We start from the raw sequence: 20615 nt of genomic DNA, 5'->3' as shown, positions 1-20615 counted from the left end.
CCCCTCCTGTCTTTCCCTCCTCTCTTCATTTCTGTCTGGCCTATCCAACAATGACAACATCAACAACAACATATGTTAACTCTCTTGCCAACCACCAGGTTCCAGATGCTAGCATGATGCCAACAAGACTTCCCTGGACAGACAACCCCACCAATGCGTCTTGGAGCTCCACTTCCCCAGAGTCCTTCCCCACTAGGGAAAGAAAGAAACAGGCTGGGATTATGGATCAACCTTTCAATGCCCATGTTCAGCAGGGAAGCAATTACAGAAGCTAGACCTTCAACCTTCTGCGTCCTACAATGATCTTGGATCCATACTCCCAGAGGGTTAAAGAATAGGAAAGCTATCAGGGGAGGGGATAGGATACAGAGTTCTGGTGGTGGGAAGTGAATGGAGTTGTACCCCTCTTATTCTATGATTTGTCAATGTTTCCATTTATAAATAAAAGACTAAAAAAAAAAACCAAGGGCAACAAAAGGGAAAATAAATAATAAAAAAAGTTTTATGTGGAAAAAATGACAGCCAGGAGCAGTGGATTCATAATATAAGCACCAAACCCCAGTTATAACCCTGAAGGCAAAAAAAAAAAAAGTAATTTTGTATAATCTTCCATAGCTTTCATCCCTTAGGTCAAGCTGAATGGGTCTGAACATCTAGCCTTGTATATTGACTTTAGATTCTATTTGAACATTTTATTCAGGAATTTCGTGTATTAACTGAAACAAAGATTTTAAACTTTTTTGTTGTGAGTTCCTCCACTGGATTATTTATTTGTGTGAGCAGGGTGGGTTGTTAAGGTCAGGTGGAAAAGATAGGAACAGAGAAAAAGAAGTTTAATGCTTGTTAAAATAAGATTTTGAATTATTAGTGTTTGATCTGAGATTAAAATGAAATGCCACAACAATTTTTCAGGATTGCTATTAAACTATTGCCAGTACTAAAAAGTGTAAGTGACTTTGCCAATAAGCAGAACTATAAAAAAGCAATGTTTCTGTCCTGAGACTATTACATAAAACTTTCTTCTCATAAGTCCTCTGATTCTGGGATGGTGGCATCATCTGTTGGCTCAGCTGTTATCACGAGAGGAATATTCTCAGACGACCATCCCTTAGGAGTTCTGTTAAAGGACCGCCTGCCCAACAGAGGATTGGCAAAGGCCATGAACCTGGGATCTGTGATAAGCAGTAGCTCAAAATCTGGAACTTTGAACTTGACCACTTTTGATGCTTTTTCAAAACCCCCAAATGGGGTGGCAACCCTGTGGGGAAGAAAAAGAAAGCATATGTTATTTTCCAATTTCTTTACTTAAAGCAGAAAATAACTTAATGCATGATTTAATGTCAGTTTGTCCTGTTATATAATCAGTATGACTTTTAGTTTAGTTTAGTTTAGTTTAGTTTAGTTTAGTTTAGTTTTTTCTTTTTCTCCAGGGTTATCGCTGGGGTTCAGTGTCTGCACCATGAATCCACTGCTTCTGGGTGGCCATCTTTTTCCATTGTTGTTGTTGTTGGATAGGACAGAGAGAAATTGAGAGAGGAGGGGAAGGTCATGAGCACCTTACCTCTTCATACTTAAAATGAAATTCTTTCTTAGATAAATATTCATTCCTTTGACAAATTCTTTTTTTTTTTTTGCCTACCCCCTGATTTTTAGCTTTTAACCACTGAGATAGAACAGGTTTCATTTAAGGATCACATCTTTCAACAGTAACAGATATTTGATAACAAATTGAGGGGCCGGGTGGTGGTGCACTTGGTTGAGTACACATATTACAATGCACAGGATCAGGGTTCAAGGCCCCAGTCCCCACCTGCAAGGGGGGGAGCTTTGCAAGTGGTGAAGCAGGCAGAGCTTCAGGTATCTCTCTGTCTCTCTCATTCTCTATCACCCTCTTCTCACTCAATTTCTGGCTGTCTCTATCCAATAAATAAATAAAGATAATAAAAAATTGATATACGCTCCCATTGCGTGCTCTATTGAGTTTTTGGACTAAATTTCTATTCCCTGAGCTTTGAGCACACCAAAAACTTTTTTTTTCTTTGCCTTGACTAATAATGTTTTCCCTGATTGATTAAGATAATTAATAAAAATATTAGAATTTGGGGCTTAGCGGTATCGCAGCAGGTTAAGCACACAGAGTGAGAACGAAGCACAAAGACCTGCTCCCCACCTGCAGGGTGTAGCACAAGGAGGGAGAGAAAGATGAACACCTGAAGACCTGCTTCACTGCTTACGAAGCGATCCCCCTGCAGGTGGGGAGCAGGGGCTCGAACCAGGATCTTTATGCTCATTCTATGCACTTAATCTAGTATGCTACAGCCTGGCCCACCAAGCTTTTGTATTTCAACAAAGAAGACAGGTAATAAAGAAAATGTAAGCCTGTATTGCAGCAAAAAACTTTGGGAGTAGGAGCGTTGGGTGGTGGTGGTGGTGGCAGAGAGGCTATTGGGGCGAAGTCTTAAGTTGGCGGTGAGAGTGGTGTGCAGACATCTATGATGGGAAGATAAGAAATTGAACCCAAGTGTCAACAACTGTCCTGTGAAGCATTATGTCCCCCAATAAAATGATTTTTTAGAAAGATTTGAACATACAGAAACACACTTCTATTAGTAGCAAAAGTTATGCAGCGAACTAAAACAGTGAGAGAGTGTTAGAGAAAAAGGACAGAAAATGAGTCTATATAAGAATTTGTCAATGGAGGGGGCCGGGCAGTAGAGCAGCAGGTTAAGAGCACAGTGTGAGAAGCACAAGGACTGGCCTAAGGATCCTGGTATGAGCCACCAGCTTCCCACCTCCAGCAGAGTCGCTTCACAAGCAGTGAAACAGGTCTGAAGGTGTCTATCTTTCTCCCCCCCTCTCTATCTCCCCCTTCCCTTTCAATTTTTCTTTGTCCTATCCAACAACAAAGCCAGCAATAACAACAATAATAATAAAGGGGAAAATAGCCTCCAGGAGCAGTGGATTCATAGTGCAGGCACTGAGTCCCATCGATAACCCTGGAGGCAAAAAAAAAAAAAAAAAGAATTTGTCAAAGGAATGAATATTTATCTAAGAAAGAATTTCATTTTAAGTATGAACAGGTAAGGTGCTCATGAAAGGCCACTGCTCCTGGAGGCCATCTTTTATTCCATTGTTGCTGTTATTACTGTTGCTGAATAGGACAGAGAGAAATTGAGAGAGGAAGGGCAGACAGAGAGAGACAGAAAAACACCTGCAGACCTGCTTCACTGCTTGTGAAGAGACCTGTGGGTGGGGAGCCTAGGGCTTGAACTGGCTAGGTACTGTGTGCTAAACCCAGTGCACTAGGATTTCTTTCTTTTTTTTTTTTTCCCTCCAGGGTTATTGCTGGGCTCGGTGCCTGCATCATGAATCCACTGCTCTTGGAGGCCTTTTTCCCCCCTTTTGTTGCTTTTGTTGTTGTAGCCTCGTTGTGGTTATTATTATTGCCACTGATGATGTTGTTTGTTGTTGGATAGGACAGAGAGAAATGGAGAGAGGAGGGGAAGACATAGAGGGGGAGAGAAAGATAGACACCTACATAACTGTTTCACCGCCTGTGAAGCGACTCCCCTGCAGGTGGGGAGCCGGGGGCTCGAACCGGGATCCTTAGTCCGGTCCTTGCGCTTTGTGCCACATGGGCTTAACCCACCGCCCAACCCCCATGCACTAGGATTTCTTAACAGCTCATCTGTCGTTGGGCATTTAAGTTGTTTCCAAGTTTGGGCTATTACAGAGTGCTGCTATGATTAGGTCTACAATAATCTCTTTGGAAAACTGTTCTTATGTTCTTTGGATAAATTTCTAAAAGAGGAGTTTCACTATTGTGGGAGCTGTAGGAGATTATGAAATCTTCTCTGTCGTTACATCTTGGATGGGAACTTAAGGGGGCCAGGTGGTGGGGCACCTGGTTGAGCACACATGTTACAGTGTGCAAGGTCTCAGGTTCGAGCCCCTGGTCCCCACCTGCAGGGGAAAAGTTTCATGAGTGGTGAAGCAGGGCTGCAGATGTCTCTCTGCTTCTGTCCCTCTCTACCTCCCCCTTCCCTCTTGATTTCTGGCTGCCTCTACCCAATAAAGAAATATAATAAAAAAAATTTAAAAAAACACTGAAAAAAAAACCTAGAAGGAAAAAGACAACTATTGAGTTGGTTTTACTCCTATGTGGATTATATATTGGATGGTTTTACTCCTATGTGGATTATAGAGAACTGAAACACATGAACTTGAAAATATAATAGTCCTTCCATCTCTAAGACCTTGGGAGAACTTGGGTGGTTTATCATTGGGGTGGAGGTTACCATTGGCAAGCGAAGAGGGATGGCTTAGAACTTCAGTAGTGTGAAGTGGAGTGAGTGGTGTGGAATTGTACCCCTATTATCTTACAACCTTATGAATCACTATTAAGCCACTAATTAAAATAAGGAAAAAAGAACCAAAGAAAGCGAAGTCGTAGAGTGAAACTTACACTAGCTGCAGCCTCTTACAACAGAGCCAGGATCATTGAGATAGGGACACAGGAGGGATTAGGGGTATTAAGGAACCCAGTGATGGAGAAAGACTTCATTGCTGGTGGCTATCAAGGGGAGGAGGCTGTATTCAGGTGACAGCCACTGTCTTGTAAACCATTTATTTTGACCAATAAAATTATTTGAATTTTGGGGGTTGGGCGGTAGCGCAGCGCGTTAAGCACACATGGAGCGAGGTGCAAGGACCAGGTGTAAGGATCCGGGTTCCAGCCCTTGGGGAGGGGAGGTCTGCTTAGGAGCGGTGAAGCAGTTCTGCAGGTGTCTCTCTTTCCCCTGCTCTGTCTCCCCTCCTCTCTCAATTTCTTTCTGTCCTATCCAACAACAATGACATCAATAACAACAACAATAATAATCACAATAGCGATAAAACAACAAGGGTTACAAAAGAAAAAAAAATAGCCTCCAGGAGTAGTGGATTCCCCAGCAATAACCTTATTTACTTATTGGAGGCAATAAATAAATAAAAAAATAAAAATAAAAGTGATTTGAATTTTTAGTTTAACTTTTTAAAAAAATTTTTTATTTCCACTAGAGTTATTGCTGGGGCTTGATGCCAATACTATGAATCCACTGCTCCTGGAGGCCATTTTCCCTTCCTTCCTTCCTTCCTTCCTTCCTTCCTTCCTTCCTTCCTTCCTTCCTTCTTTCTTGTCTTCCTTCCTTTCACTTTAGTTCACTTCCTTTCTCTCTCTCTCTTTCTTTCTTTCTTTCTTTCTTTCTTTCTTTCTTTCTTTCTTTCTTTCTCTCTTTCTCTCTTTCCCTCTTTCTTCCTTTCCATTTTTTATTTCACAGGACAGAAATAGAGAAGGGAGGGGAGAGAGGGAGAAGATAGACAGCTATGATATTGTGAACTTACTTCTTGATCATGTTATCTCCCCTACCAGGTAAGTAGTGAACTTACTTCTTACAAGCTGTTTTCTGAGCTCCATGTCAAAATTAGGCTTTTGGTGGGTGGTGGGGCACACTCACCACGCACAACGACCTGGGTTTGAGCCCCTGCTCCCCATTGGCAGGAGGGAAGCTTCATGAGCAGTGAAGCAGGTCTTCAGGTGTTTATCTTTCTCTATCCCTTTCTATTTTCCCTTCCTATCTCATTTTTTCTCTATCCTGTTGAATTAAATAGAAAAAAAAAAAAAAAAGGCCACTAGGAGTGGCCAGCACCAAGCCCCAGTGATAACCTTGGTGGCAATAAAAAAAAATAATAGTAAAATAAAAAGTAGCCTACTTCTGTTTCCAGGAACTCTATTTTTACCTCCCCTATGTCCCTACTTTTTATTTTATACATTTTTATATTTTATTTTTTATTTATTTTATTTTTGTTTCTTTATTGGGGGATTAATGTTTTTAAATTTATTTTTATTGTGTTCGTGTGACACAGAACATTATGGAAGTTAATAATAAATCAAAAGGAATGATACAATGCCCCCAGAGAAGTAGATGCTTGCATTTGAGTTTTTGTATTATTTATTTATTTTTTTGCCCAGAGCAGTGTTCAGCTTTGGCCACTGATGGTTCTGGGGATTAAACTTAGAACCTCTTGAATAAAAGTTCTGTGTTCTACCATCTCCTACTCCCACTGAGTTTCAAGAGGTGTCACAGGTACTAGTAATATATATATATAAATATATATATTTATATATATTTGCCTCCAGGGTTATCACTGGAACATGGTGCTCTACAAATTCACTGCTCCTGGAGGCCATTTTTTCTTTTTTTCCATTGTTGTTGTTATTGTAGTTGGATAGGACAGAGAGAAATGGAGAGAGGAGGGGAAGACAGAGAGGGGGAGAGAAAGACAGACACCTGCAGATCTGCTTCACCGCTTGCGAGGCAACCCCCACCCCTCAGGTGGGGAACCGAGGGTTCAAACAGGGATCCTTGAGCTTTGCATTACGTGTGCTTAACCCGGTGCACCACCACCCAACCTCCAGTAATAGAATTTTAAGAAAAGCCAAGGCTGAGACGGAATTGAGAAATCAACCATTTTTAAAATCAAGAAACTAATCAATCTTGAAAGGTCAGAGAGTTCAGCAGATCAAGTACATGGATACTGAAGTCACCAAAATAGAGGAGAGGAGATGAGATGGATAGAGATTTTCGGTGATGGGGAATGGATAGATGAAGTATTCTGACATTTACTACTACATTTGGAAGGATGGCCTTAAAATGGGTGGCAGCAGACACAATTATGTCACATAGTAAAATCTCATGTCTCTTGGTCCAATTTTCTTCTTCTTTTTCTTTAATTTTTTAATTATCTTTCTTTATTATATAGAGGCAGCCAGAAATCAAGAGGCAAGGGGGAAGAAAGAGAGGGAGAAAGACAGAGAGGCACCTGCAACACTGCTTCACCACTAACAAAGCTTCCCTCCTGCAGGTGAGGACTGGGGGCTTGAACCTGGGTCTTTGAACGTTTTAGTGCATGTGCTCAACCAGGTACAACACCACCCAGCTCCCTGGCCCAAGATTTTTCTGCCCTCAGTATTCTGCTCCCTTCTGAAGGTTAGTATTTTAGTTGCTATTGCATCTGTTTTCAGGATGAATGACCTTTATTTTCTAAAACTGCCATGGAAAAAAAAGGGAAATAGACTGGTCTCTGATGGTGCAGTAACTTCAGTCAAATGTAACATTTAACACTCTTATCAGGATAGGCCTCGGTCAGGGCCTGAAACCCTTACTCTGGAGGGCTTGAGAGAGAGAGAGAGAGAGAGAGAGAGAGAGAGAGCACACTGTGGTCAGTTTGGAAAAGAACATCAATATTTAGATTATCATTCAGATATTTGATGCCTAACTAAACTCCAGGAGGCCTGTGATCATGATGAAAAAATAAAAAAAGAAAGAAAGAAAATGTTTTACTATTTCAGAAGCTTGGCCTTCTATATTCAACAATTGTTTATTTTTTGATTGATATATTTATTTTGTATAAAGAATTTCTGATAGTCCCTCCCCTCTTTCTTTTTGCTTCCAGGGTTATTGCTGGGGCTTGGGACCCGCACTATGAATCCACTGCTTCTGGTGCCATTTTTTCCTTTTTTTTTTCTTTTAAATAGGACAGAGAGAAATTGAGAGGGAGGGAAAGATAGAGAGGGGGAGAGAAAGATAGACACCTGTAGACCTGCTTTACCACTTGTGAAGGGTCTACCTTGCAGGTGGGGAGCTGGGGGCTCAAACCGGGATCCTTATGCCGTTCCTTGTGCTTCATACTATTTGTGCTTAACCCAGTATCCCACTGTCAGCTCCTTCTCCCCACCCTTTTTTTTCTTTTTGACACTGCTCAGCTTTGGTTTATGGTGGTGCTGGAGATTGAACTAGCACCTTTCATGCCTTTCATGAGTTTTTGCTTAACCATTTTGCTATCCTCTCAGCCCACTGATAGAGTTTTGTCTTGTTTTTAATGTAGCAGATTGTAGCAGATCTTATCCTCAGTGAACTCACAGACCGAGTAAAGCATGAGGGCACAAGCCTTATACATCACCGGACTACGTTCCTCTAAAGGAGAAATGTTTTGAGTGTAGAGGAGTGTGGGATCTAGTCTACCTGTGAATCTAATTTGGGGATCTGGGAACAGACCAAGATATAGACTTTGTAGCAACTAGTGCTAAATGGAATCTGGGTTAGGACAGAGTGGGGTGCAGCACTATTCGAAGGTTGATAGATCAATGGGGTTTACAGTCAACAGTATTTATACAAGAGCTACTCTCTTCCTTGATCCAACTTTCTAGCCCTTTTTCCAGCCATGACACCACCTCCCCAGACAATAAGTGCATATCAGATGTGAGACTCAGGCAAAAACTAGTAAAGTCATGGGTCCCTTGGAATATACCTAAAATTGGACTACTAGCTTTTTCCAAAATGAAGACCTCAAATCTTCATCAGCAATATTCACGCCTTTAGGTTCACAATTAGTCAACAATTTGTTTAGCTTTATATCTTAACACTTTTTCAGCCACCAGGTTGCAGATGCTACCATAAGGCCAACTAGACTTCCCTGGGCAGACAACCCCACTAATGTGTCCTATATCCCTGATTGCCCAGAGCTCTGCCCCACTAGGGAAAGAGAGATACAGGCTAGGAGTATGGATAGACCTGTCAATGCCCATGTTCTGTGGGGAAGCAATTCTAGAAGCCAGACCTTCCACCTTCTGCACCCCATAATGATTCTGGATCCATACTCCCAGAGGGATAGAGAATGGGAAAGCTATCAGAGGATGGGATGGGATACAGAGTTCTGGTGGTGGGAATTGTGTTGAATTGTACTCCTCTTATCCTATAGTCTTGTCAGTGTTTCCACTTTATAAATAAAAATTATATATATATATATGTATATATATATATGTATAGATATATATATATAGATATATATATATATGTAAAAGAGATTGTTGAAGGGGTTGGGGAAGTTGTTCAGCAGTAGAATTCATGATGAGACACTGGGTTCAGTTTCTTCTCTTGCATAAAAATAAGTGAACGAAGTAATTTAAAAATTCTTCAGAATTTGAGGAGTCAGGCGGTAGCACAGTGGACTAAGCGCACATGGCACAAAGCGCAAAGACCGGCATAAGGATCCTGGTTCAAGCCCCCGGCTCCCCTCCTACAGGGGAGTCATTTCATAGGTGGTGAAGCAGGTCTGCAGGTGTCCATCTTTCTCTCCTACTCTCTGTCTTCCCCTCCTCTCTCCATCTTTCTCTGTCCTATCCAACAACGATGACATAAATAACTACAACAATAAAACAACAAGGGCAACAAAAGGGAATAAATAAATAAATAAATATTAAAGAAAACATTTAAAAATTCTTCAGAATTTCAAAACAGATAGCAAAACATTAAATCAACTGGAAATGCTGCACATTTGTGGGAGCTTACAGATATATGATTATACCTTGAATACATAGGGCTGGATTTAGGCTGCATTTGGTTAACTCAGCCCAGACTAAATTTGATTAGTTCAATGTAATCTTCTATTTATGAAATTGAAGAGTGAATGTCACTCCTTTATTTATTTTTTTTCTGAGTCAAATCCAAGAAGAAATGTTCTTCTGTACTGAAATTCAATATTTGGGTTTGGCATGTAGCATACTACTTTTCCCCTTTTAGCCAGTTTTGTTTTGTTTTTATCTTCCCAACTTGTGGGTTGTTTTCTTCTCTTATAAATGAAAACATTCCCTTAGTTTGCATCACTTATCCTTCACCACTGATCCAGGGAAAACTTGCTGTTTGAAAAGCAGCCTTTTCTTTTCTTTGGCACCATTTAGACTATATCCTGTTTATTTGAATTCTTATTGCCTTAGGCACACAAAGTAAAGAAAGATTGTTAACAGCAATGTCAGCATTAAAGGTGAGACCTTGTCAACTGTAAACCACTAATTCCCCAATAAAGAAATAAATAAAAAAAAAAAAAAAAGGTGAGAGACTACTGGTAAGATTTTCAAGATCTCTCAAAATAGTTTCAAGTTTTAGAAAAGCAAAAAATTTATTGGAAAGATTTGGGATACTATACTGAAAGATAACCATATAACATAATTTCTTCAAACAGTGGTCTAGTTGAAAATAACTTTCACATTTTGTCATCTATATGGTGAAAAATAAGGCTCTATCAAGCAGACTTAGAGTTTATAGCTTCTTTCTTGTTTATTTTGATTGATCAGTAGTGAGACTGTGTATGTAAAAATTAGTAGTGCTGGACATGTAACACATTCATAACAATAACTGATTATTCTATAAGATAAAGAATTATGTAGAACGACTGTATAGAAATCAAAATGATTTACTCAACTACATGGTTAATGTACATAATATAGTGAAAGGCATTTCATCAGATACAATCTAGTTGACAGATGAGGAAGTTAAGGTAAAGGCTGAAGTCATTTACCCTAAGTTGCCCTTCTGAAGCAGAACTGAAAACCTCTTTGCTCAGACTTTACTTTTCCTCATATGTTACAGAAAAAAAAAAAGTGGTCTACTTTGCATAAATTAAAGGTAGCACATTTAAATATAATCAAAATGAATGTAAGAATGCAAACTTATATGAGACTATGGGTCCTTTTAAAATGATGCTCGGACCTGGGACCAATTTCCACTCAGTCATTACTAATGCTGAACTGTGTCTATGATTATTAGCAACTTCCAGAAATTGTATCTAGTAATGAGGAGCTTTCAAATAGCTTGTTTTTTTTTTGCAACAGATTTTGGGAATATTTGGAAACTATTTGTTAGGCGCGCGCACACACACACACACACACACACACACACCATAAGTTACATCTATAAAAGTCTTGATCGGGAGTTAGGTGGTAGCGCAGCGGGTTAAGTGTACGTGGTACAAAGCACAAGGAATGGGGTAAGGATCCCGGTTCAAGCCCCTGGCTCCTCACCCGCAGGGGAGTCACTTCACAGGCGGTGAAGCAGGTCTGCAGGTGTCTATCTTTCTCTCCCTCTGTCTGTCTTCCCCTCCTCTCTCCATTTCTCTCTGTCCTATCCAACAACAATACCGACATGAATAACAACAATAAAAACTACACCAGTTAAACAACAAGGGAAACAAAAGGGAATAAATAAATAAATAAATAAATATTTTTTTTTAAAAGTCTCGATCTGACAAGGAGAGGGAGTTACAGTTCCTAGTAGGGTCCAAGAGATAGCTGATGAGGTGGGGTTCGTGCCTTGCCATGTACCACCAGATGGGAGTGCCACAGCAATGGAGAAATTGCTGTCGTGTCTCAATATATTTATTTATTTATTTATTATTAGATAGAGATAGAAAAATTGAGAGGGATGGGAAGGATAGCAAGGAAAAGAGATTGAGAGATAGCTACAGGCCTGCTTCAGCACTCATGAAGGTTTCCCCCTGCAGGTGGGGACCAGCGGGCTTGAACCTGGATCCTTACACACTATACTGTGTGCGCTTAACCAGGACACCATTTAGCCACGTGGCGTCCACCTTTCTGTCTCTTTCTCTAAATTAAAAAGTCAACCTGGAATAGTGAAACTGAGTATATGTGAGGCCCAGACTCCACACAACCAAAACTAAGCTTTTTTCCCCAAGTGGGATAGGATAGCACTCACTGAGACAGGACTTTCCTGATACTTGTACAATCAGTACAATCAACCAGCACGTCTTTACAGCTAACCCAAATGCAGTAGTGTGTCTGCAGGTCAGGGAGTAAGTGGCTAAGCAGGTGTGTGTACTGACCTACGGACGGATACACAAGTCATAAGACACTCTGGTGCGCTGATCTCAAATACAAGCTCTAAATGTTCCACTTCCCCCCAGTGTTTCACTTTTTACACTTATTTTGCCACCAGGGTTATTGCTAGGGCTCTGTGTCAGCACTACTAATCTTTTTATTTTTTTATTATCTTTATTTATTTATTGTACAGAGACAGCCAGAAATCAAGAGGGAAAGGAGTGATCGAGAGGGAGACAGAGAGCATCTGCAGCCCTGCTTTACCACTCGCAAAGCTGTCCTTCTCCCTCTGTGGATGAGGAGTGGGGGGGGGGGGGAGGGGAGGGCTCAAACCTGGGTCCTTGTGTGCTGTAACATGTGCACTCAACTGGGTGTGTCAACGCTCAACGCTGGCACTACTAATCTTGATGTTATAACAGTGATAGTTTCTGAATCCCTTCCTTTATTTTTATTCTAAAAAGGCCAAAGTTTGTTGTGATCTTAATCTATTACAAAAAGGTGCTTTGTTTAGATTTAGGAGATAATCCCATATTGTAGTCTAGGGACTTTCATTAAAAGAAAAACACTTGTTTTCTACTTGTATTCCGTTATCTGTGCCACAACATGAAAGCCTTGGTCAGCAGTGACAATAGCTTCCCAGAGTGTCACAGGATGATTGTTACCTGTTAAAGCTCCTGTAGTCAGGCAGGTCCATCTTGCCTTCTGGGATGAAAAGTTTAGGGTACAAAGCCTCTAACAGCTCTGGATTCTCACTAATAGCTTGTTCCCAAGGAGACTGATAGTACTTGGCTGTAGTGTTGAACCTCTCTGGAGGAATTTCCTTTAGTGGTCCAGAGTACCCTTTAGAAAAATAGAGCAGGAAGAAGTCAACACAGAATGCCTGAGAGTTTCTGCACGCCACCTAACATTTTACCAGGTTTATGTTTTTATAACATTTATTTGAAGATTTATTTATTTGACCAGAGTACTGTTTAGCTCTGACTTATGGTGGCACTGGGGATCAAACCTGGGACCCTTGTTCCCTCAGGTATGAAAGATTTTTTGCAAAAGAAAAGAAATAAAACCTTTTTTTGCATAGCCATTTTGCTATCTTCCCACTCCCCCCCCCCCGTTTTGTTTTGTTTTTCCTGCAGGGCTAAGTTTATAAAAGACTGTATTCTTTAGATGATCTCTAAGAAAAGAGTGCTCTGAAAAGGTTAGATTTTTTTTTTGACTTGTCCTTTAAGCTTCTGACATTTAGAAAGGAAATCACTGATAATAATGCTTACATTTTTCAAATCACACAATTATTTCTTCCTTGACTATCTTAGTGTTGACTTGTTCAGTTGAACTGTCAATTTAATTATTAAGAGTTCTTTATTTACTTAGTTAATGACATAGTGGGGGTTGTATTGTTAAATGGGAAACTGGGGAATGTTATGTATGTACAAACTATTGTATTTACTGTTGAATGTAAAACATTTAATTCCCCAATAAAGAAATAAATTTAAAAAAAAGAAATAAAGAACAAAAAGAGAGAGAGAAAGAGAGAGAGAATAAAAGAGAGGACAGAGCACTAGTCAGTTCTGGCATATTCTATGTCGGGGATGGAACCTGGGATCTTAGTCTCTTAAATTCTGTATACTCACTTATTTTTTTTAAAAAGTACTTTATTTATTTATTAATGAGAAAGACAGGAGGAGAGAGAAAGAACTAGACATCACTCTGGTACATATGCTGCCAGGGATTGAACTCGGGACCTCATGCTTGAGAATCCAGTGCTTTATCCACTGTGCCACCTCCCGGACCATGTGTGTACTCATTTCATCTAAATAAATTGTGTCACCAGGGCACTGCTCAGGTTTGGCTATGGTGGTGCTGGAAACTGAACTTGGAAGGTTGGCGTCTCAGGCATGAAAATCTTTTGCTTAACTATTATGCTGTTTCACCATCCCCCTCCCACCTTCCCCAAGTACCCTTTGACACACACACACACACACACACACACACACACACACACACACCCCTATATCCCAGTATAATTTTTTGTGTTTTCTATGTCTTGCTAGCTCTCATTTGTCTTAGACAAAGGCATTCATCCAAATTGCCCCTGGTTCCCACAACAAATCACAAAGTATCACCAACACTCAAGAGATTTTAAATCATATCTTTGCATGCACAGCAGTTTTTTTTTTTTTTCTTTTTCTTTTAAGGGGATTCATTACCTGGTGCTATGTTGTCTGGATTTGGAGGGCTTCGAGGATCAGGGGTGTTGGGAGGAGTAAATGGAGCTTGCTGTGAACCACCTTCCATGTTGCTCCCATCTAGCTTCTCATTCTGCATAGCAATCCTGTGCTGTATTGGGTCAAGAGCAAACTCTGCTTAAAATGAAAAAGCATACCCGACACACTAGTAGGAGACACCGTATGTGCAAGATTCTATTTAATATGTATAGTTTAAATACAACCATGATTCACTGTTTCTTCAAGCCTCAATGATGCTCAGGGTAGGATGAGAAGCCAAATGGAAAAGTGTCCTAATTTCTGTCCATGAACTGTGCTGTGCTGGCCATCCACTTAACAAAAATGGATAGAATTTGAGATGTTTCTCTTTGTATCAGTTACTCACTTTACTATTATGACATCTTTTTAATGTACATCGGTTTAATTTTAAAGGCGTTACAAATCTAATATTACAGATGTTTGTTTGTTTGGTTATCATTGAAGTCTTCACAGCTCCAGGATGACTTTTTCAGAGAGACAGACAGAGACGGGGGCTAGGAGGTGGTGCATGCGGTTAAGCGCTCACATTACATTGCTCAAGGACCAGAATTCAAAGCCCCTGGTCCCCACCTACAGGGACAAAGCTTCACCAGTGGTGAAGCAGAGCTGCAGGTATCTCTCTGTCTCTTTCTCTCTCTATCTCCCTCTCCTCTCAATTACTCTTCATATCTATCCAATAATAAGTATTTTAAAAGAGAGAGAGACAGAGACAAAAGGCAGAGAGTTATTTGAAAGAGACCGCAGCAAGGAAGCTTTTTCCCATTGTCGTGCAGGCTGGGCTTGACACTAGCCACGTGAGCTATTTTGTTGGTTTTATAAATCTAATATTATAGAGCACAATGGTCACTGCAGAGCTGCTGCCTTGTTTATAGTTGGGATTTAATAAGATCTCTCCTGTCCATCCCCCACCCCACCCCTGCCCCAGCTCCATGTAGTTGAAACCTGGTTCATGTGCTGTTTTACCACTGCCAGAATGCCAGGTCTGTTTTTTGTTCAGATAGATAGATAGATAGATAGATAGATAGATAGATAGATAGACAGATGGATGGATGGATAGGTGGATGACAACACAATAACAGTGGAACTTCCTCGGGTGTCATGTCATTTGCGTTTGGTACCAGGATTCCAATCTGGGCTACATGCCTGCCCTAATCTAGTGATAGGTCTCTTCAGTTTTTTTCCCCTTTATTGGAGGATTAATGTTTTACAGTAGACAGTAAATACAATAGTTTTTACATCATAACGTTTCTCAGTTTTCCACATAACAATACAACCCCCACTAGGTCCTCTGTCATCCTTTTCCAGGACCTGTACTTCCCCCCCCCCCCCCAGAGTCTTTTACTTTGGTGCAATCCACCAACTCCAGTCCAGGTTCTGCTTAGTGTTTTCTCTTCTGATCTTGTTTTTTAACCCCTGCCTGTGAGTGAGATCATCCCATATTCATCCTTCTGTTCCTGACTTATTTCACTGAACATGATTCCTTCAGGCTCCATCCAAGATGGACTGAAAATGGTGAAGTTGCCATTTTTAATGGCTTAGTGGACACCTGGGTTGCTTCCAGGTTTTGGCTATTAGGAATTGTGCTGCTATGAACATGGGTATACACACATCTTTTTGGATGGGTGTGTTGGGTTCCTTAGGCTATATCCCCAGGAAAGGAATTGTAGGATCATAGGGTAGGTCCATTTCTAGCCTTCTGAGAGTTCTCCAGACTGCTCTTCACAGGGGTTGGACCAATTTACATTCCCACCAGCAGTGCAGGAGGGTTCCTTTGACCCCACAACCTCTCCAGAATTTGTTGCTGTTACCTTTTCTGATGCATGACATTCTCACAGGAGTGAAGTGGTATCTCTTGTTGTCTTTATTTGCATTTCTCTGACAATCAACGACTTGGAGCATTTTTTCATGTGTTTCTCGGCCTTTTGGATCTATGATGAATATTCTGTCCATGTCCTCTCTCCATTTTTGGATGGAGTTATTTGTTTTTTTGTGGTTGAGTTTGGCAAGCTCTTTATATATTTTGCTTATTAAACTCTTGTCTGATGTATGGCATGAGAAGATCGTCTCCCATTCTGTGAGGGGTCTCTTTGTTTGGATAGTAGTTTCCTTTGCTGTGCAGAAGCTTTTTAATTTGATGTAGTCCCATTGGTATATTCTTGCCTTTGTCTTCTTTGTAATTGTATTTGTTTCACTGACGATGTCTTTAAAATTTATGCAGAAAAGAGTTCTGCCAATATTTTCCTCTACTTGGAATTTATTTTTGTGTTTGGTGAGATATAGTGGTTCAGTTTGATTCTTCTGCATGTTTCAACCCATTTTTTCCAACACTATTTGTTGAAGAGACCCTATAGTCTCCTCCAGGGTTATTGCTGGGCTCGGTGCCTGTACTACAAATTCACTGCTCCTGGCAACTATTTTTTCCATTTACTAATAGGACAGAGAGACATTGAGAAGGGAGGGGAGATAGAGAGGGGAAGAGAAAGATAGGCACCTGCAGAGCTGCATTACTGCCTGTGAAGCGACTCCTCTGTAGGTGGGGATCCGGGGCTTAAACTGGGATCCGTGAGTGGGTCCTTAAGCTTCCTATTATGTGTGCTTAACCCATTGCGTCACATCCCAGTCCCCTCTCTTCAATTCCTAATAATATTTTTTTTAATATTTAACTTTATTTATTTATTTAGAAATAAATAAAAAAGAGAAAAATAGAGATAGAAAAGAGAGAAATTGAGAGGGAGGAGGAGATAGAGAAGGACTGAGACAGAGAAATACCTGTAGCCCTACTTCACCACTCATGAAGCATTTCCCCAGTAGGTGTGGACTGGGGGCTTGAACTTGAGTCCTTGTGCATATTAAATACATGCACTCAACCAGGTACACCACCACACAGATGCTCTTAATTATATTCTTTAATATGACTTGCTTTAAAATTTAATGTGAAAAGTGAGCATCCCCTCAGTGACTAGGCAAAAACAAAGGTTCCTGGTCACAAACATTCTAGTCCCAGTAGAACTAGGGCTCAGAGCCCTCTGGTCATCTTCCCCTACCATTTCCCGCTCTGGGAATATGGACCAAAATTCATTTTGGGTGAAGAAGGAAGGAGTTCTGGCTTTTGAAATTGCTTCTGTGCTGGACATGAAAGTAGGCTGGTTGGTCCATAACCCCGTTCCCCGTCTCTATCTTTCCTTAGTGGGGTGAGGTTCTGGAGAGGTGAGGTTCCAGGGCTCACTGGAGAGGTCATCTACTTAAAGAGTCTACAACACCTCTTAAAAAAAAAAAAAAAAAGTCCCTGCTAACTTGAAAAAAGTCAGTTGAAGGAAACATAAGAAGTCTAGATGCAGCAGGAATGAAGAATTACTTTTATTCTAAGTTCCTCAAGTGTGTCCATGAGTTTCACCAAAACTTAACTACCATGCTACTGCACTAACTAAATTATAACAATGTTGATGTGCTGTGTAGACATTTCCATGGGGATTAATGATGAACAGGAAAGTCAACTCTTTCTAGCTGGTCACGATTTATCAGGAGACACCCAGCACCTCTATTATTGTTAAGTAGACAAGTTTTATAATGGCTAGGTAGTGTCTTATTTTAGTCATGACATGAGCCTTAAATTACAGAGTACCAATATGGATGCTTCCCTTCAGAAAAATTGGAAAAGCAGATGGAAATGTCTATTCATGTCTGTGACTTAAAATAAAGCCAGAGGAGTAACTGACAGACTAAAGAAGTTATAAAAACCATTTATAATGGATGTTACATGATTTCTGTTGGAATGTCAGTAGAAGCAGAAAGTCTTAAAAAGTCTGTTCTATCCTTTAATATATATATATATATATATATATATATATATATATATATCCTTTAATATATATGAAACTCTGTACTTTCATTGGTGACCATGTTGATTTTCAACTGTGTACACCTCGAATGTATATAATACAGTGTTACCCCAATAAAAACAAATGCAAATCTGTTTTATAGTTTTAAAAATGTATTAGTTATTCTTTTGTTTCAGGGTTTTCGCTGAGGCTTGGTGTCAGCACTAGGAATCCTGAAGGCTATTTTTTCCCCCATTTTATTGGATAGGACAGAAAGACACTGAAAGGGGTTGGGGAAACTAGAGATGGGGAGAGAAGATGGACACCGGCAGACCTACTTCACAACTTGTGAAGTGACCCCTCCCCTCCAGGTGGGGGGCTGGGGGCTTGAACCGTGATCCTTACTCCAGTTCCTTGATCTTTGTACTATGTGCACTTAACTCAGTGTGCCACCACCCAGCCCCCTCTGTTATATGATTTATGTCAAATCTATATAAATTATTTTTGAACAACATAAATTTTTTACAGGAGCCTCTTATATTTACTTTGATCTTATTTCAGAACCATTTTGCATAGTATACTTTTTCTTTTCCTGGTACTACTATTTAAGATTGTCAGAAATTTCAAAATGTTCACAACTGTTAAATACACGTGTCGTCTGAACTGTAAACTAGATTGTTTTACTTAATATCTGTTTGTAGTGACTGAGAGAAGAGATTATAATGATCATGAATCTTTTTTTTTTTTTCTTTTCCTTTGACAATTTGCTTTTTTCATTCCTGGGCTCTTTTTACTTGTTTGTTATGAAGCTCATCAGCTCATGAAAATAAGGCCTATTAGTTGGCATGTATAGCATACAAAGAGCTTTTGACTTCTTTCTAAGAACACGCCTTTCCTGTTAATGTTTATGTCACTGGGAGTTTGTTTGACTAGAAAGTGCCAGTCCTTTATCAGTAGAAAAAGCGCATAGTGGTGCTCTTTTTCTTTCTATTTACAAAATGGCACTTAATATTTGAACAAGTAACATCAATTACCAGATAGCTGGTTCATATAACCATCCAATAATAATCTAAACAATATAACGAAATAAGAAGAGCTGGGTGGTGACAAGCAGGTGGGTCAAACACAAGTGTTACAAGGTGCAAGAACTTGATTTCAAGCCTCCAGTCCCCACATTTAGGGACAAGTTTCACAAGCAGTGAAGCACGTCTGTAGATGTCTCTCTTTTTCTCACCCTCTCTATGTCCCTAACCCTAACCCTCCCCTCTCAATTTCTCTCTTTCTCTATCCAATAAATAAATAAATAAATAAATATTAAAAATTAGCAAAATATAAGTTAAGTAATTATTCAGACAATAGCTATAGTTTGAAGCGAGTAGCAAAATTAAGAACTCTATAAATTCAAACATTGTGATACAAATCACATAAAGATCATCTAAGCACATCTAAGAAGCTACATAGTTATTTGCTACCTTTAAAAGTAAAACATCATTTTGTCTCTCCATCTCTCGACAGCCAGTATTTATCTTTGAGCTGCCAGTATAATTTCTAAAACATAATAGACATTCAATAAATATTTACTAAAACTATAAATAACAGAATGGAAATAGGCCTGAACCTAATACTATTTTTAAAAAATATTTATTTATTTATTCTCTTTTGTTGCCCTTGCTGTTTTATTGCTGTGGTTATTATTGCTGTCGTTGTTGTTGGATAGGACAGTGAGAAATGGAGAAAGGAGGGAAGACAGAGAGGAGGAGAGAAAGATAGACACCTGCAGACCTGCTTCACCACCTGTGAAGCGACCCCCCTGCAGGTGGGGACCCAGGGGCTTGAACCTGGATATCTTATGCTGGTCCTTGCCTTTGGTGCCACGTGCGCTTAACCCACTGTGCTACCGCCGGACTCCCCCCTAATACTATTTAAAACTCTCATCATATGGACGCTACTCCCTCCAGGTTACAATCTAGTGCCTTGAGAAAGCAAGCATCTAGTCCTACAGCATGGCTTCAGTATCTCCTCCATGATCTATTGTAGAGGTCATTTTTAGAATTTAGAGCAGAGAAGAGAGATTACTAAAGCCAATAAACACCTTTGAGGAGATTCCTTTACTTTGTAAAAGAGAAAATAGGCTCTGAAAGGCAAAGAAGCTTTAAATTAATTCCAAATCCTATGGTGTGTTTAAAAGCCAGGATCAAACTCTGGTCTCCTAGTTCTCGGGCCAGAGTTTCTTTTAATTACACAATGAGAGAGTTCCATGCCAAGAACTCTAGATTTCTGTGTGCTGGCTTTTAGTTTTCTTTATCACACATGGCATTGTTTAAGTAAAATCAACAGTCTTTGAGTACTCCTTTTCTCATTTCTAAAGAAGGAAGAGTAAATGCATTCTTTTTTATTTTTAATTAGTGATTTAATAATTATTAACAAGATTTTAAGATAAAAAGGGTAAAGTTCCATCCATATAGCTCCCACCTCCAGAGTTCTGTGTCCCATCCCCTCCATTGGAAGCTTTCCTATTCTAGACTTTACAGTATGTCAAGCAACTGAGTGACTTGTGGCTTCTTTGCATATGTTATTGCTTATTAACCTTAGTTTTTACCTTTCTGTTGTGGTTAGAACTTCATCATTCCAGTCTGACTTTTTCAGTCAAAGAGAGACAGAGGGCGAGAGGGCAAGACACCACAGGACCAGTTTTCCCCCAGTACAGTGGGGGCCAGGTAAGTTGTGCAAAGCAGACACCCCCCATGAACTATCTTGCCAACCCTTACTCTGGTTTATCACCATCTAATGGGTCATTTTGGAATATTTTCATTTAGTTGGTATTCA

The 20615-nt window shown here is 39.9% G+C and overlaps 1 protein-coding gene across 1 annotated transcript in view; it reads right to left on the bottom strand.

Moving 5' to 3' along the window:
- Nucleotides 1-816: 816 nt before the first annotated feature.
- Nucleotides 817-20615, bottom strand: part of MYOZ2 (myozenin 2) — a 37168-nt gene continuing 17369 nt past the window's right edge. Inside the window, exons 4-6 of the mRNA XM_007525488.3 lie at nucleotides 13915-14044; nucleotides 12373-12550; nucleotides 817-1258 (exon numbers count right to left, since the gene is read on the bottom strand). Of these exons, the coding sequence (XP_007525550.2) occupies nucleotides 1024-1258; nucleotides 12373-12550; nucleotides 13915-14044 (543 nt within the window). The 3' untranslated portion in view covers nucleotides 817-1023. The remainder of the gene's footprint in view (nucleotides 1259-12372; nucleotides 12551-13914; nucleotides 14045-20615) is intronic.

This window comes from Erinaceus europaeus, chromosome 2 (assembly GCF_950295315.1).
Source record: "Erinaceus europaeus chromosome 2, mEriEur2.1, whole genome shotgun sequence".
NCBI lineage: Eukaryota > Metazoa > Chordata > Mammalia > Eulipotyphla > Erinaceidae > Erinaceus > Erinaceus europaeus.
The sequence above is the reverse complement of the archived record's forward strand: the minus strand, read 5'-3'. Positions and strand labels throughout refer to the sequence as shown.